The sequence below is a fragment of the Heptranchias perlo genome, chromosome 6 (assembly GCF_035084215.1).
Source record: "Heptranchias perlo isolate sHepPer1 chromosome 6, sHepPer1.hap1, whole genome shotgun sequence".
NCBI lineage: Eukaryota > Metazoa > Chordata > Chondrichthyes > Hexanchiformes > Hexanchidae > Heptranchias > Heptranchias perlo.
In genome coordinates, this window is record NC_090330.1 from 56,621,125 (window position 1) to 56,639,085 (window position 17,961).

The window sequence follows — 17,961 nt, forward strand, 5'->3', positions numbered from 1 at the left end:
AAATCTCAGGGAGTGTTATCTGGCACTGGGAATGTGACTGTCTGTAGTGGGAAAGCAGACTGACAGCTCATTTTCAATCAAACACAACTGTTAGACTTCCTTCTTGCTTCTGTGTAAAAGGGTTTTTTTAAGATCTAAAGGTGATTTCTGCCATTGGAAGTGATTCGTTTCTTTAACTTTGTGGGGAGTGCGATTACTGTTTTTAAATCATTCCATTGACGTGACGGTGCCACTGTTGGGGGGAGGGGGGGCTTGTGTGTTCATTTATTATCCGCATTCCTCTACTTATATAACTAACGTGACTGAAATGTACCCGTTGGCTTTGGGGGCGAGATCTCGTCCTCGAAGTGTTAATGTTGAAGGAGCTTCCATTCCTGTGGTAGGAACCATACGGTCAGACTATAGAGTGACAGCTCCAGAGACAGTGTGACTCGCCCTCCAACCCCAATCCTTTGCCAATGGGACGAGTCTTCGCTCTTTCAGGGTTTTGTCCATCCAGTGCGACTCGCCACTGGATCGATACCCTCTTCCGTTGGTTATTTCATCAGCTGGTCGCTATCCTTGACCCATCAATCTGTCAGTCGGACCAAAGGTTTTCTTGGCATTCAGGGAGAGAGAGAGGGGGTAAAGGATGTGGGTGCCCACGCCCACCTCGATCTAATCAATAGTGAATACATAATAGCTGGCGTAATAGATCTCCACCCATTAAAAACCTCGCCACTCTAGCGGGGCTACTGCTTCCCGAATGGCAGCAAGACGGAAAAGGTCCGGCTATTTCTAAAAGAATCAGTTTTTATCCCCCCGTGCTAAAAGAACACGAAGCTGTCGGACGTGTGAGCAAAAACTTCCAGACATGCCAGAAAATGTCTCGTTGAGGAATTATTCGGCTTTCGCCGGGTCTCCCACAGTGGAAGGGACTTCTCGCCTCGCCTGGACAGTGACTGCGCTGTCCAGCGTGCTGATCTTCACCACCGCAGTGGACATCCTGGGCAATTTCCTCGTTATCGCTTCCGTCTTCAGAAATAAAAAATTGAGAAATGCCGGTAAGTCAAACGTTGTTTTCATCCACTGCAAGGTTATATCCGATTTTCTTTGCCAACTTGACCTGGAACAGCAGAGTTTGGCTTAGTATTCGTGCACTACTGTTAACGTGACAGTGCCGAGCTACATTTTTAAAAACTTTATATAAGTGAAGCTGGAAAGTATTGATGTTGTGAATTCAGATCTAAATTGTAGATCTTAGGTCTAAGTATAGGTCTATCGAGCATCAGCTCTTATCTTAAATTGAGATACACAAAATTATAGTTGTTTAACTTATCACTTACCCATGATTGGAACATCTAAACCGGGTTTTAACAAATAACTGGACTTACGGGCAATTTGTGTAAATAATGACAAACCTAACTGATTTTCATACATAAAAAATCTAATAGCCGAAAGTAACGGAACAAGTAGAAGGATCTAGCAAGAGAGAGATTCCATACTTATGAAAAATATTTTAGCTCAAGTCCTTATAGTATTGATAAACATTTTTTGGGCCGTCAGTGTTAACGGTTGTCTCTCCACTACCGTTCCTCGGGCTCTGTATCCCAATTCGTCCCCACTGGCTTTCAACTGAAGCGGATTGGTTCGTCTGCTGCTCCTGCCTGTTGTCAATCTAATACAGTAATAATTTTACTTTTATCACGGTTGGATAAACGCTTGCAACGTGTTACGTGATCAGATACAAAGACAACTGATAAATATCAGACCAACTAATGGACCTTATTGAAACGATGCTTGTTTTTCTGTAATACAACTGTGGTGACTATAGTAGCAGAAACCGCAAGTTGTGAGAACTTACTTCATAGTCCATCAGCCTTGCTTTTCTGCAGCAACTTTATACTGAGGAGATGTTCATTGTAGTTCCCATTTTTTCTGTAACTAAGGTTGGCAATCGTGCAGAACAAAACTATTCTTTTAAAAACCATGTTAATGTGGTGACTCAGTGTGCTTGGTGAATAATTTACTAACGTGTTGTGCAATAGAATGCCAGGATTGAATTCCTGATGAGTTACTGATCTCAAAGCAGGCCATCTGAAGGAAACGTCAAGCTTCTTCACAGGAGGAATAGAAAATTTGAGTATGAGCGTACCCAGGCAATTCTTGTACAGCAAGATGCCCAGATGATACTGGCAGACGGTTAGATCACATGCCTGTCTCTCAGCTGGGTATGCCTTGTTGGTGGGGGATATAAAGAGTGAAAGACAAAATAAATCTCCTAAAAGGATATAAGCGATTAACCATTTACTATAGTTTATGAAAATGATACATTACTAAAAAATCTAATAACCGAAATTTTACTCTTCAGATATAAATGGGCGGTGTTATTCGAATCTTTGTAGCCTATTCCATCATTTGCACAGATTTCTTTTCAACTCAACCAACTGCTTTTGGAAAATTAGGAATGTAATTCCCTATTTTTTATTATTTACCCCAACCCTTGAATTGGCCCTGCTCTTCCTTTCTCTTGCTCTCTCCAGGTGCCACTGTCTCTGTGTTGATGCCTGTGACAGGAGTGGTGGTTGTGTGACAGTCTTAGGATGTCCTGTGAGGTAGAGTACTGCTCTGATCCAGGTTGTACTATGGATAGAACAATGCAGCTAGTATATGAATGCGCAAAAAACTATTCATATGTGCAAGATAAATAATATTATCCATGAAGCAGATGAACTCTTCTTGTAGTTATACTTTTTAACGTGTAAGATGCATAGGAAAGCTTTGATAAGATGGCAAAGACTTCCTGGAGTCACTGGCAGATATACCTATTACATTTATTGTCATTCCCTCCAAACCTTCGAAACAATCACACGACAGCTGCTTCAGATGGTGTTAATACTTTGTTCTGCTTGGACTCACCAAGTGCATTGTTGCGTGCTTGTCAATTAAAAACTAGCTTCTGCTTGGCTTTCTCATTAATATTGGGGAATTCGTTCCCCACCTCCTGCCCCATTCTATGGGTGGCTTACATGTCATTGATCCATCTATTGATCTCTTTTATTTGGTTTGGGGGATGTGTACAGACATGAATATTGTTGTTCTTCTGTTTAATACCTCCAGCACAATCAAATTCATCTCTGAATCAGTAAAATAAACTTTTTCAGTGGATTTATCAATTCTGTCTCTGAGATGTTCATTCAGCACATCTGTAACATTGAATGGATGGTCCCAAAAATCCCTATTATGGTTTGTGCCTTATCATGGTGCTAGTGGGGTCATTTTAATTTAAAGAGCATTATTGGGGGGGAGCATGAGTGTGACTCCCATGCAACCAAGCACAGCAGGTGAATGGTGTGTGTTGTGTGTGTTTTCTCCTCCAGCTTTTGTGAGCATGTTCGGGCTCAGACTCGGTGCTTTGGAGGCAGCACATGCCCAAACCAAGAGGCCCGAGCATTGCCAGGAATAAGGACCTCATCTTCATATTATGGGCGAACTCGAAAATAAAATCAATTTTGGGCCGCCTTTCTTCAGAGGTAAAAACAGAGCTTCTCCGGTGAATATTTAATCTGCACTCTGTTCCTATTCCTCTTCTTTATAGTGCCACCAAAATATTGGTCATTTTGTTAGTTGCTTTGGCTCAGGGTATTTTCCTCTGCTGACCAGGATATGATTTATCTTGGAATTCTCTCGCCAGTGTTATTGTTGACCTCTTTCTTTTAGAGATTGTTACTCCTTCTGTTGTACTGCTTAAAGCTTTGTCAAATTGGATGATCTCACACTTGCCCACATTGAACTCCATTTGCCTTACTTTTGCGCACTCACTTAATCTGTCTATGTCCCTTTGTAACTTCCTGCTCTCATCTGCATTACTTACTGTCCCTCTTAACTTGGTGTCACATGCAAACTTGGATATACAAGTCTCTAATTCTTCATCCAAGTCATTAATAAATATGATGAAAAGTTGAGGCCCCAGAACAGAACTCTGGGGAATACCATTTGTCATATTCCATGGTACTAACACTTGAATAGATCCTCATACTATCCACAAACTTGTTGACCATATCCCCAATGCCAATATCCAGGTCATTAATGAAGGTTGTAAAAAGCAATAATCCCTTTGAGACACCGGTAGAGTAACCTATTTTGCAGCACCTTATCTAAAGTTTTCTGAAAATCCCAGTATATGATGTCTACTGGCTACCTTCATCCACCAACCTAGTAACTTCTTCAAAACATACAATCAGTTGGGAAATACACAACTTTGTTTTCCAGAAGCTGTGTTGAGCGTCTCTAATAAATCTTTCTCTGTGCAGTTGATCTGATTTGTCCTTGTACATGACCAGGCAGCCACTTAGATTTGGACTTACCATGGGCCTTTCTTTTGACTTTTGAGACGTACATGGCTTCCTTTTGCTTTAATATGCTTTGAAAAGTGTTCCATTTTTCCTTGGTATTGGTAGTATCCCCATCTAATAAAGTTGCCCAAAAGACCTGATTCAAGCTTTTGACCAAAATTTATAGGTAGGGAAGCTCTGAATGGCACTGGTCCTCAGTAGGTTGGAGTGCTGCACCGACCACTTGCTATGTACCATATATATCATATATATTCTGTGCACGTATTACATCACTGTGTCCATATACACATTGATTGTGCTCATGTAACTCATACTTCATGCAATGAAGGCAGAATACCAAATGAGTAAGTGTGTGTAAATGCTAATAAAGTCCCATCTGCTATCCTCACAGAGCATGGAAAACTTAATGTCAGCTACAGGTGAATAATCACTGCAACATAAATCATTGTCACTTACAATAATCATTGACCAAATAAACAGACACTTTATATGCATGACATCCTCAACAATTGATGCAGTATACAATATTCCTGCCTGCCTGAAGTGATCTTGTCCAAAATTTGCGAAAGTTTAATATCAATATTATAATACATTTAAATAAGTCACATTGTTGTTTGGATGGGATCTATGTGCTTTATTCATCCATCTGGAGTTCTGGGTTCTTTTCGCTTTTTTCTCGCAATTTCTGTTTTTTGTCTGTATTTTTATTTTTCGATTTTTCTGTATTAGAACACGTAGGGAATATTTATGTTTAAACCAAATTAACTGAATATTGTCTGTAAAATCACCAGCTAGCCAACTTTAAATGAAACAGCAAGACAGGAGGAGCTTAAAAAATAGGGACATATAAAGGGGCTTTTACAATACTAACTTTATGGGAAATCTGGCAGTGACAAGACATCTAAGTGCAAGCTGAAGAGTTCCATGGAGGCACCGGCTGCTCGCCCGAAGTATTAGAATGAGGGCCGCGATCCAATTTAGGACGAGCCTCAGGCCTCCTGGTTCAGTAGCACGCTGTCTGCATGCTGTTGCTATGTGCCCAAAAAAAGGGCCGTAACCAATTTCTACCTCATGCATTCCATCATCTTAAAATAAAATTCCATAATGATTTTTCCCCGAAGTTGGTCTATCAATGTGTGGAGTGTCTTAAACATAAAAGGCACAATCAGTGTTTAGTTGTGTGATTGTGGCTTTCTGACTTGTGACCAGTGTCCTGGCTCTGATGTATAATTATACTGATATTTGTTGCAGGAGTTTAAAAGAACACAGCAGCCCAAAAATTGCGAATGCTGCAAATCAGATGTGCTGACCTCCATACTTGAATCTCTTATCTGCACTCTCTCCCAAACTGTTTTTGCACTAAGAACAGTGTCTTGTAGATTCAGTGCTAACAATTTTTAGCCAATATTTAAAGCCAATATCAGCTTGTTCCTTGCTGGACACACATTCACAATTGCCGTTTATAAAAGCGAACAGATAGTAAAATATGAAGTGTAGTTAAAAACTTTAACAAAGGCTTCCTGAGTTTTAGCCCCTAGGACAACATATGGGCGTAGATTTTCTAGTCAGGCCTCTGACTGTGTGGGCAGTGCATAATTGCTGTGGTGACTTTTGGGGTCAGCCTCATTTATGTGGAGGTAGTGAGCTCTCTGAGATGTCTGGAAGAAGTGGAACTGCATATAGAATGCTTTGTTTTAGCAATGGAGCCAACAAAAATGAAGTGCTGTCTTTTGGACTGATCGCCACCAAGTGTACCAATAAGCTGCAGAATGTATAAGAAGAGTTGGTTATCAATATAAATCTCAATGCACCATTCAATGGATCTGGCAGCAATGCCACAAAACTATTAAGGACCTCACCAGGTCAGGCAAGGTAGGATTACCTTCTTATATTAATACAATGTACTAACCATGCATGCATATAAAGTTGTTTCTTTTCATACTGTCTTGCAATACTTTATTATACAGTAGGGTTGACAAATCCTTCCCTCTAGTGTAGCTGGATGATGCATGTACATGTAATCACAAACAAGCTGGGCTTTGCAGGAGAAGACTACACAACAAGACATAGTAAACCCACACAGGAGGATGTCTCAATCTATATCCAGTTACCCATATATGGAAGTTGCCCTGGAGATTCTAGGTTGAAAGGCCATTGAGGGAACAGGAGATGGGGAAGTAAGAGCTTATCCCTAGCTCAACATTTGTACAGGCTTTCTCTTGCTCTTTCTATTCATTCTATTGAGTTACTGACTGGCGTCAAAGTTTTTTAAAATTCATTATCGCAATGTGGGTGTCGCTGCCTTAGATATCTGGGGCTCCAATGTGCTGTGGATGTAAACACTCCTTCATTGCCTGACCAACACAAGGGAAAAAAACTTTGGGAATTGTGAGAAGAAACATCACATTACCACCGTGTGAATCACCACCAAAAACAGGGAAGTAATTTCTGTGGGTACTGACTCAAACCGGTGGAAATGATAATGATCATATGAACATACGAACATACGAATTAAGAGCAGGAGTAGGCTATTCGGCCCCTCGAGCCTGCTCTGCCATTTGATAAGATCATAAGATCATGGCTGATCTGATTGTGACCTCAACCCTACTTTCCCGTCAACCTACTATAACCTTTGACTCCCTTGTTAATCAGGAATCTATCTAACTCAGCCTTAAAAATATTCAATGACCTGCCTCCACCGTTCTCTGGGGAAGGGAGTTCCACAGACTCACGACCCTCTGAGCGAAAAAATTTCTCCTCATCTCCGTCTTAAATGGGAGACACCTTATTTTTCAACTGTGTCCCCTAGTGCTAGTCTCTCCCACAAGAGGAAACATCCTCTTAGCATCTACCCCTTCAAGTCCCCTCAGGATCTTATATGTTTCAAAAAAATCACCTTTCATTCTTCTAAACTCCAGTGTATACAGGCCCAACTTGTCCAACCTTTCCTCATAAGATAACCCCTCATCCCAGGAATCAGTCAAGTGAACCTTCTCTGAACTGCCTCCAAAGCAATTATGTCCTTTCTTAAATAAGAAGACCAAAACTGCACACAGTATTATAGATGTGGTCTCACCAATGCCGTGTACAACTGTAGCAAAACATCTCTACTTTTATATTCCATTCCCCTTGCAATAAATGACAACATTCCATTTGTCTTCCTAATCACTTGCTGTACCTGCATACTAACTTTTTGTGATTCATGTACTAGGACACCCAGATCCCTCTGTACCTCAGAGTTCTGCAATCTCTCTCCATTTAAATAATATACTGCTTTTCTATTCCTCCTGCCAATGTGGACAAGTTCACATTTTCCCACTTTCTATTCCATCTGCCAATTTTTTTGTAGATACAATGGATTCTGTTAGTAACAGCAAAAGTAAGTGATTGATAGTATCCATAAGACTTATTGGAAGTGTGATAAGCCTGAAGCTAGATGTAGGATATATGATAGATTACAAAAAAACCTGAGTCATAAGGACATAAGAAATAAGAGCAGGAGTGGGCCATATGGCCCCTCGAGCCTGCTCTGCCATTCAATAAGATCATGGCTGATCTTTGACCTCAACTCCACTTTCCTGCCCAATACCCATATCCCTTGATTCCATCAAGTTCCAAAAATCTATTGATCTCAGCCTTGAATATAGTCAACGACTGAGCATCCACAACCCTCTAGTGTAGAGAATTCCAAAGATTCACAAAAGATCAAACTGAAAGCATATACTGGGAGCGACATACTGGTGATGGGCTAATGTTTAATGACAGTAAAATACAAAACAAAGAAACATAATGCATTCCTTTTTGTTACCTCCACTGATGTCCAACCTACGCTAGGCTTCAAAGAATGTGAAAGAATGTAATTGATTAAACGAGTATCGGGCGTAGATGCTGAGACGCATATACCACAGGAAACCTTAGCTTCATTGTGCAGCTTAAGTGCTCAGTGAGTATAATGATTTTTTGCAAAGGTTTTAATTATGTAGCAGGACAATATAGCATTGAACTGTTAAAATAGTGCACAGGCAACAATTGAACATTGCAGAAAGGAGCGATTTGTCCTCCTCCCATCCCCAGCCTTGGCGACTTGAAGTACATGGAATTAGTTGGGGAGATTACAACAATTGATGAGCCAATGAAATAAGATAACTCGCTAGTGAACATGCATAAACCAAATGGACAGATTTGTGTGCAGCTTAATTCCCGTAATCTGAACAAAGGTATACAAAGAGAACATGACCAACTACCTACATGAGAAGAAATTATGTCACAGTCGCTGGAGCTAAAGTGATTTTCAAATTGGATGCATTCAGGGGATTTTGGCCCTAACAACAGAAGTTTAATGTCTTTGTACTTTGTTGCACCTTTTGTAATGATTTACTAACTTTGCATTCTATTTTAAATCTCCAGTGCTCCTGAATATTATCATATCACTAATTAGTTGTTTGAGCACACGGCTGGAATTGTCATCATTACTTAGAGATTTAGTCAGTGAGGACATAATATTGGACTAAGGCAATTGCTAGAAAAAGCAGGGAAGAACAATTTGAATTTTAATATGTTCAGCGTGAATCAACTCACATTCAGAGGAGACTGGACTCTATGCTTGGACATGAAACTCATTAGGTAGTAAGTAATATGGACAGTAAAAAGGAGCTACAATGATTTCTTAAAATTGAAATAAACTACATTCTAGATTGGATTTATCAGATCATGACCTCTTAAGACATGTTGCCATAAAAGAACACCCAGTAGTTATGGTTACACAAGTAAGAGAAATTCTGGCAGGAATTGAAAGGTTTGAAGTTGCAGGAACTAGTGCTTAATTTTTTTTTATTCGTTCACGGGATGTGGGCGCGCTGGCGAGGCCAGCATTTATTGCCCATCCCTAATTGCCCTCGAGAAGGTGGTGGTGAGCCGCCTTCTTAAACCGCTGCAGTCCGTGTGGTGACGGTTCTCCCACAGTGCTGTTAGGAAGGGAGTTCCAGGATTTTGACCCAGCGACAATGAAGGAACAGCGATATATTTCCAAGTCGGGATGGTGTGTGACTTGGAGGTGAACGTGCAGGTGGTGGTGTTCCCATGTGCCTGCTGCTCTTGTCCTTCTAGGTGGTAGAGGTCGCGGGTTTGGGAGGTGCTGTCGAAGAAGCCTTGGCGAGTTGCTGCAGTGCATCCTGTGGATGGTACACACTGCAGCCACAGTGCGCCGGTGGTGAAGGGAGTGAATGTTTAGGGTGGTGGATGGGGTGCCAATCAAGCGGGCTGCTTTATCTTGGATGGTGTCGAGCTTCTTGAGTGTTGTTGGAGCTGCACTCATCCAGGCAAGTGGAGAGTATTCCATCACACTCCTGACTTGTGCCTTGTAGATGGTGGAAAGGCTTTGGGGAGTCAGGAGGTGAGTCACTCCACGCAGAATACCCAGCCTCTGACCTGCTCTCGTAGCCACAGTATTTATATGGCTGGTCCAGTTAAGTTTCTGGTCAACGGTGACCCCCAGGATGTTGATGGTGGGGGATTCGGCGATGGTAATGCCATTGAATGTCAAGGGGAGGTGGTTAGACTCTCTCTTGTTGGAGATGGTCATTGCCTGGCACTTATCTGGCGCGAATGTTACTTGCCACTTATCAGCCCAAGCCTGGATGTTGTCCAGGTCTTGCTGCATGCAGGCTCGGACTGCTTCATTATCCAAGGGGTTGCGAATGGAACTGAACACTGTGCAGTCATCAGCGAACATCCCCATTTCTGACCTTATGATGGAGGGAAGGTCATTGATGAAGCAGCTGAAGATGGTTGGGCCTAGGACACTGCCCTGAGGAACTCCTGCAGCAATGTCCTGGGGCTAAGATAATTGGCCTCCAACAACCACTACCATCTTCCTTTGTGCTAGGTAATAGTAGGGAACTTTAACTTTCCCAACATTGACTGGGACAGCCATAGCATTAGGGGCTTGGATGGAGAGAAATTTGTTGAGTGTATTCAGGAGGAATTTCTCATTCAGTATGTGGATGGCCCGACTAGAGAGGGGGCAAAACTTGACCTCCTCTTGGGAAATAAGGAAGGGCAGGTGACAGAAGGGATCACTTTGGGACCAGTGATCATAATTCCATTAGTTTTAAGATAGCTATGGAGAATGATAGGTCTGGCCCAAAAGTTAAAATTCTAAATTGGGGAAAGGCCAATTTTGATGGTATGAGACAGGAACTTTCAGAAGTTGATTGGGAGAGTCTGTTGGCAGGCAAAGGGACATCTGGTAAGTGGGAGGCCTTCAAAAGTGTGTTAACCAGGGTTCAGGGTAAGCACATTCCTTATAAAGTGAAGGGCAAGGCTAGTAGAAGTAGGGAACCTTGGATGACTCGGGAGATTGAGGCCCTAGTCAGGAAGAAGAAGGAGGCATATGACATGCATAGACAGCTGGGATCAAGCGGATCCCTTGAAGAGTATAGTGATTGCCGGAGTAGAGTTAAGAGAGAAATCAGGAGGGCAAAAAGGGGACATGAGATTGCTTTGGCAGATAAGGCAAAGGTGAATCCAAAGAGCTTCTACAAATATATAAAGGGCAAAAGAGTAACTAGGGAGAGAGTAGGGCCTCTTAAGGATCAACAAGGTCATCTATGTGCGGGACCACAAGAGATGGGTGAGATCCTAAATGAATACTTCGCATCGGTATTTACGGTTGAGAAAGGCATGGATGTTAAGGAACTTGGGGAAATAAATAGTGATGTCTTGAGGAGTGTACATATTACGGAGAGGGAGGTGCTGGAAGTCTTAACGCGCATCAAGGTAGATAAATCTCCGGGACCTGATGAAATGTATCCCAGGACGTTATGGGAGGTCAGGGAGGAAATTGCGGGTCCCCTAGCAGAGATATTTGAATCATCGACAACTACAAGTGAGGTGCCTGAAGATTGGAGGGTAGCAAATGTTGTGCCTTTGTTTAAGAAGGGCGGCAGGGAAAAGCCTGGGAACTACAGACCGGTGAGCCTGACATCTGTAGTGGGTAAATTGTTGGAGGGTATTCTGAGAGACAGGATCTACGGGCATTTGGAGAGGCAGGGACTGATCAGGAACAGTCAGCATGGTTTTGTGAGAGGAAAATCATGTCTCACAAATTTGATTGAGTTTTTTGAAGGGGTAACGAAGAAGATAGATGAGGGCTGTGCAGTAGACGTGGTCTACATGGACTTTAGCAAAGCCTTTGACAAGGTACCGCATGGTAGGTTGTTACATAAGGTTAGATCTCACGGGATCCAAGGTGAGGTAGCCAATTGGATACAAAATTGGATTGACGGCAGAAGACAGAGGGTGGTTGTAGAGGGCTGTTTTTCAAACTGGAGGCCTGTGACCAGCGGTGTGCCTCAGGGATTGGTGCTGGGTCCGCTGTTATTTGTTATTTATATTAATGATTTGGATGAGAATTTAGGAGGCATGGTTAGTAAGTTTGCAGATGACACCAAGATTGGTGGCATTGTGGACAGTGAAGAAGGTTATCTAAGATTGCAACGGGATCTTGATAAATTGGGCCAGTGGGCCGATGAATGGCAGATGGAGTTTAATTTAGATAAATGTGAGGTGATGCATTTTGGTAGATCAAATCGGGCCAGGACCTACTCCGTTAATGGTAGGGCGTTGGGGAGAGTTATAGAACAAAGAGATCTAGGAGTACAGGTTCATAGCTATTTGAAAGTGGAGTCACAGGTGGATAGGGTGGTGAAGAAGGCATTCGGCATGCTTGGTTTCATTGGTCAGAACATTGAATACAGGAGTTGGGATGTCTTGTTGAAGTTGTACAAGACATTAGTAAGGCCACACTTGGAATACTGTGTACAGTTCTGGTCACCCTATTATAGAAAGGATATTTTTAAACTAGAAAGAGTGCAGAAAAGATTTACGAGGATGCTACCGGGACTTGATGGTTTGACTTATAGGGAGAGGTTGGATAGACTGAGACTTTTTTCCCTGGAGAGTAGGAGGTTTAGGGGTGATCTTATAGAGGTCTATAAAATAATGAGGGGCATAGATAATGTAGATAGTCAAAATCTTTTCCCAAAGGTAGGGGAGTCTATAACGAGGGGGCATAGATTTAAGGTGAGAGGGGAGAGATACAAAAGGGTCCAGAGGGGCAATTTTTTCACTCAAAGGGTGGTGAGTGTCTGGAACGAGCTGCCAGAGGCAGTAGTAGAGGCGGGTACAATTTTGTCTTTTAAAAAGCATTTGGACAGTTACATGGGTAAGAATGGGTATAGAGGGATATGGGCCAAGTGCAGGCAACTGGGACTAACTTAGTGGTATAAACTGGGCGACATGGACATGTTGGGCCGAAGGGCCTGTTTCCATGTTGTAAACTTCTATGATTCTATGATTCGACACTTTTCTCTTGCGTTACATATGAACAATACCAATTAAGAGCAGGAGTAGGCCATTCGGCTCCTCGAGCCTGCTCTGCCACTTGATAAGATCCTGGCTGATCTGATTGTGACCTCAACCCTACTTTCCCGTCAACCTACTGTAATCTTTGACTCCCTTGTTAATCAGGAATCTATCTAACTCAGCCTTAAAAATATTCTATGACCCTGCCTCCACCGCTCTCTGGGAAAGGGAGTTCCACAGACTCACGACCCTCTGATAGAAAAAATTTCTCCTCATCTCCGTCTTGAATGAGAGACCCCTTATTTTTCAACTGTGGCCCCTAGTTCTGGTCTCTCCCACAAGAGGAAACATCCCCTCAGCAACTACTCCTTCAAGTCCCCTCAGGATCTTATATGTTTCAATAAGATCACCTCTCATTCTTCTAAACTCCAGTGTATACAGGCCCAACTTGTCCAACCTTTCCTCATAAGATAACCCCTCATTCCCAGGAATCAGTCGAGTGAACCTTTTCTGAACCGTCTCCAAAGCAATTATATCCTTTCTTAAATAAGGAGACCAAAACTGCACACAGTATTATAGATGTGGTCTCACCAATGCCGTGTACAACTGTAGCAAAACATCTCTACTTTTATATTCCATTCCCCTTGCAATAAATGACAACATTCCATTTACCTTACTAATCACTTGCTGTACGTGCATACTAACTTTTTGTGTTTCATGTACTAGGACATCCAGATCCATCTGTACATCAGAGTTCTGCAATCTCTCTCCATTTAAATAATATACTGCTTTTCTATTCCTCCTGCCAAAGTGGACAAGTTCACATTTTCCAACATTATACTCCATCTGCCAAATTTTTGCCCACTCACTTAAGCTATCTATATCCCTTTGCAGCCTCCTTATGTCTTCTTCACAACTTACTTTCCTACCTACCTTTGTGCCATCAGCAAATTTAGCAACCATATATTTGGTCCCTTCATCCAAGTCATTGATATAGATTGTAAATAGTTGAGGCCCCAGCACTGATCCCTGTGGCACTCCACTCGTTACATCTTGCCAACCTGAAAATAACCCATTTATGCCTACTCTCTTTTTCTTGTTAGCTAACCAAATCCTTTATCCATGCTAATATGTTACCCCCTGCACCGTGAGCTCTTATTCTGTGTAGTAGCCTTTGATGTGGCACCTTGTCAAAAGCCTTCTGGAAATCCAAGTACACCACATCCACAGTATCCCCTTTATCCATGTTGCTTGTTACTTCTTCAAAGAACCCTAATAAATTAGTCAAAAACGATTTCCCTTTCACAAAGCCATGTTGACTCTGCCTGATTGCATTCAGATTTTCTAAGTGTCCTGCTGTAACCTCCTTAATAATAGATTCTAGCATTTTCCCAATGACAGATGTTTAGCTAACTGGCCTGTAGTTTCCTGCTTTCTGTCTCACACCTTTCTTGAATAGAGGAGTTACATTCGCTATTTTCCAATCTGATGGGACCCCTCCAGAATCTAGGGAATTTTGGAAAATTAATACCAATTCTACTATCTCTTCAGCCACTTCTTTTAAGACACTAGGATGAAGTCCCTCAGGACCTGGGGACTTGTCAGCTTTTCGTTCTAATAATTTTTTCAAAACCCTTTCCCTGGTGATTGTAAATGTTTTAAGTTCCTCCCTCCCTCCCTTTCACCACTTGATTCACAATTATTTCTGGCATGTTGTTTGTATCCTCTACAGTGAAGACGGATGCAGAATGTCTGTTCAATTCATCTGCCATTTCTTTATTCTCCATTATTAATTCCCCAGACTCACTCTCTAGAGGACCAACACTCACTTTACTTACTCCTTTCATTTTTAAATACCTGTAGAAACTCTTACTATCTGTTTTTATATTTCTAGCTAGCTTTCTCTCGTATTCTAATTTCTCCCTCCTATTATTCTTTTAGTCATTCTTTGCTGTTTTTTATATTCTGACCAATCTTCTGACCTGCCACTAATCTTCGTGGAATTGTGAGCTTTTTCTTTCAATTTGATACTATCTTTAACTTCCTTAGTTAGCCACAGATGGTACGTCCCTCCCCTAGAGTCTTTCTTTCTCACCGGAATGTATCTTTGCAGAGTGTTATGAAATATCTCATTAAATGTCTGCCACTGTATCTCTCTAGACATATCCCTTAACCTAAGTTCCCAGTTCACTTTAGCCAGCTCTGTCTTCATGCCCTCATAATTGCCCTTATTTAAGTTTAAAACATTAGTCTTAGAATTACTCTTCCCTCCCTCACACTGAATGTGAAATTCAATCATATTGTGATCACTGCTACCTAGAGGCTCCTTTACAATTAGGTCATTAATTAATCCTGTCTCATTACACATTACCAGATCTAGAATAGCTTGCTCTCTGGGTGGCTCTAGAATGTTGCTAGCAGCAGTGCCCAGGAGAGCAACCCTCAATTCTAAGCGGCTGTATCATTGAGGTTAATGGGACGGCAAGGCTACCGACCTCTGAGACTGTTGCCGCCCCATTACCAGTAGATGAAATATTGACCCCAGCTCGGGAGCTCTGAGCGGCGAACGAATGGTCAACTTGCACTTGCCCATAGACATTTCATGGGCTTTTGCACGGCAAGTTCCTCTCATGGGGCACTCAGGCCAACAAGGTGCACTCTCCCGGGCATCTGGGACCTGCGAACGGGGCAAGCAGCTGTTTATCCCCTTAACCAATCAGATTGAAGCATGTTAATAAGCCACACAGAGTCAGAATCGGGAAGTATCAGTTAGAAAAGTGAATTCAATGTCAAATCAGGTACAGAAAGTGAAATAAAGAGAGGGTAAGAAATATTGAATTAAGCGATGGAGATAAAAGAAACAGTTAAAAAAAAAAATTTTTAATCTCCAATAAGAATTAAAATGAAAAGGAATAAAAATAGGAAACAACAAACAGAAGTGGACTCTTTAAGCTGGAGTACCTGTATAATCAAGAAAAAAATTTCAGAACTTGTAAATGAGCATAAATTTATAATACATGCTTGTAAAAGTTAAGTTTCAGTGCCAGAGAGGGGGTTTGGCAGTCATTAAGACTTTCTACGCCGTTAAAATTGTGCTTAGACTTAAATTACTTGATGTACCTTTTCTTTGCGCGATTACTTTGTATCCATCAGGGCAATGCAGCAATTTCACGCCATTCCATTCATCTGAACGGTGAGTCAGCTGGTAACATGTTCTTCCCGAGAAGCTTATGGAGGAGCAGGGCATCTGGTACAGCAACTTCCGGATTTCTGCGTTTAACTGCACGAGCGGTCACCGAAATTTCCTCTATCATTTGCGCTGAAATAACAGTGATTGCTGTTAAGCTCGCCATTATTTTCAGAGCAAAATCCGGCCCATATGTTGTAACCACACAGTTTCAGAATTCATGTTGTATATTCTAATTGTGTTGTAAGAAACTATTCAGAAGATACGCAGATATAAAGATAAATAGTTTAATTTCTGCCCATAGTAAGCAGTTTATTCATTAGTGCAGTAATTATGACACCATTGTACATTTATTTAAGTAAATCAGGCAAGTATTTATTCCCAAAATTTTAACATGTAAAAGTTAGCTCCACAGCAGATTACTTCTGTTCACATTTTCAACAAGTATTTTAGCTTCATAGAATTTGAATAATGCATCTAAACATTTTGCATTGGTCCCATCAGTTGCAAAATTGTACTTTCTTTCTCCTCTGACTATCATTGATTTTTAAGCAGATCGTTTGTACGGTATAGTGTTCATGCAGTCTTTAGAAGATCAACAGTAGTATATTGCAAATTACTTACAGTTGTTCCAAAATAGCCTCTGAGCATATTTTTGCTCTGTCGTTCGTGTGAGAGACCGATCACTTCCTTGTACGACACTGTGAGGCAGCTAAAGCCTGCAGGAGTGAACCGCACCACGACATATTTTTGTCCCGGGACGCCAGCAGTAGCGCCTGAGAGATTGATTGGCAATTCCGGGAGACTTCTGGACAATCCTAGTGACATTGCTCATAGCATCAAGACCAATTGTAATCTTCAGGGTTAGACTGCAGGAGATATTGGGACTACAGCATGCCGATGTGATCGGTCTCCATTTTAAAATTATACATTCTGTCTTTATTTTTATATTTCCATTATAAATGTCTATGCCTACATTTATAAAGGAAATTGCAACTATAAAATTATCATGTTGTAATTACAGCTTTCGACCACTTCTGTAGGCGGTTTCTACTATAAATATGGACTTAAGAATTTATAATGGACAAAGTTGACAAGAAGTGCTCGCAGATGTAAGTTTTTTAATATATCAATAGTCAATAACCCCTGGTATTGCACACAGTACTTCAGAGAATATGGTCACTCTTTTGCCTGTCTGCTGTCCCCGTCTTGCTCTTTCTGTCTCTGTTTCTGCTCTTCTGATTCTCCCACCTTAACCCTTTTTGTTTTTCTCACTGTCTTTTTCTTTTCTTTTTTTCCTTTTGGAGGTGGTGAGTGATATGGTGGTGAAAGGAGCCAACAATAGTTGCAAGCTGCATTTCCTGTGGGGGGTTGCGGGGAAAATGTGGCCCACAGGGGTTCCCGACCCCTTCACCTTCCCACAAGCTAGTCCTCTTCCTACCTCCCCTCACTTCCATGACTATCCCTACTTTTTCCCCTTTGAACTACCCACTCAACTCCTTTATCCACCCTTCCCCCCTACTCTGTTGTCACTCATCTCACTCTTAACCCACCATCCACTCCCACTTGTTCCTTTGCAGGGCAGGTGGCAAGAAGCCACAGACCCCTTCACCCTCAACCAGTTTCCATCTTCCACTCCAACTCCTACCCATCCTATGATAGTGAGCATGAGCGCACTACTGCCTCAAATATTATCTTGATTGCTTAACTCTTTGACAATTTCAGTTCCAATTCGAATGATGCGCAGAACATTATTCCTCACACCTCCAAAACAAGGTCTTCCTAACTCAGGTGGCCGGTAGTGGCCCATGCTTTTAATCTGGAGCCAGGAGGAGCACTTCTGCACATCCCAGCTTCACATTTAGTTAAGTATTTTTTAAAAATTACCTTCTTGGTGGTGGCCTGCAGCGGTCTGGCATGGTTACATTCAGGGCAATCCAATTTGGTAAAGGAGATATCAAACAGGTGTTAGGCCCTTCGTTTGCATATGTCAAGGGCCTAACACCTGTTTCAGGTGTCGGCCCTGAATGCCTCTTTTGCTGCCTATACCAATGTGGCGGGCGGCTCGTTTCCAGC

At 41.9% G+C, this 17,961-nt stretch overlaps 1 protein-coding gene across 1 annotated transcript in view; it reads left to right on the forward strand.

Moving 5' to 3' along the window:
* The first annotated feature begins 853 nt into the window (after positions 1-853).
* LOC137323190 (melatonin receptor type 1B-like) overlaps positions 854-17,961 on the forward strand; it is a 90,718-nt gene continuing 73,610 nt past the window's right edge. The window contains exon 1 of the mRNA XM_067986699.1: positions 854-1,043. Within this exon, the coding sequence (XP_067842800.1) occupies positions 854-1,043 (190 nt within the window). The remainder of the gene's footprint in view (positions 1,044-17,961) is intronic.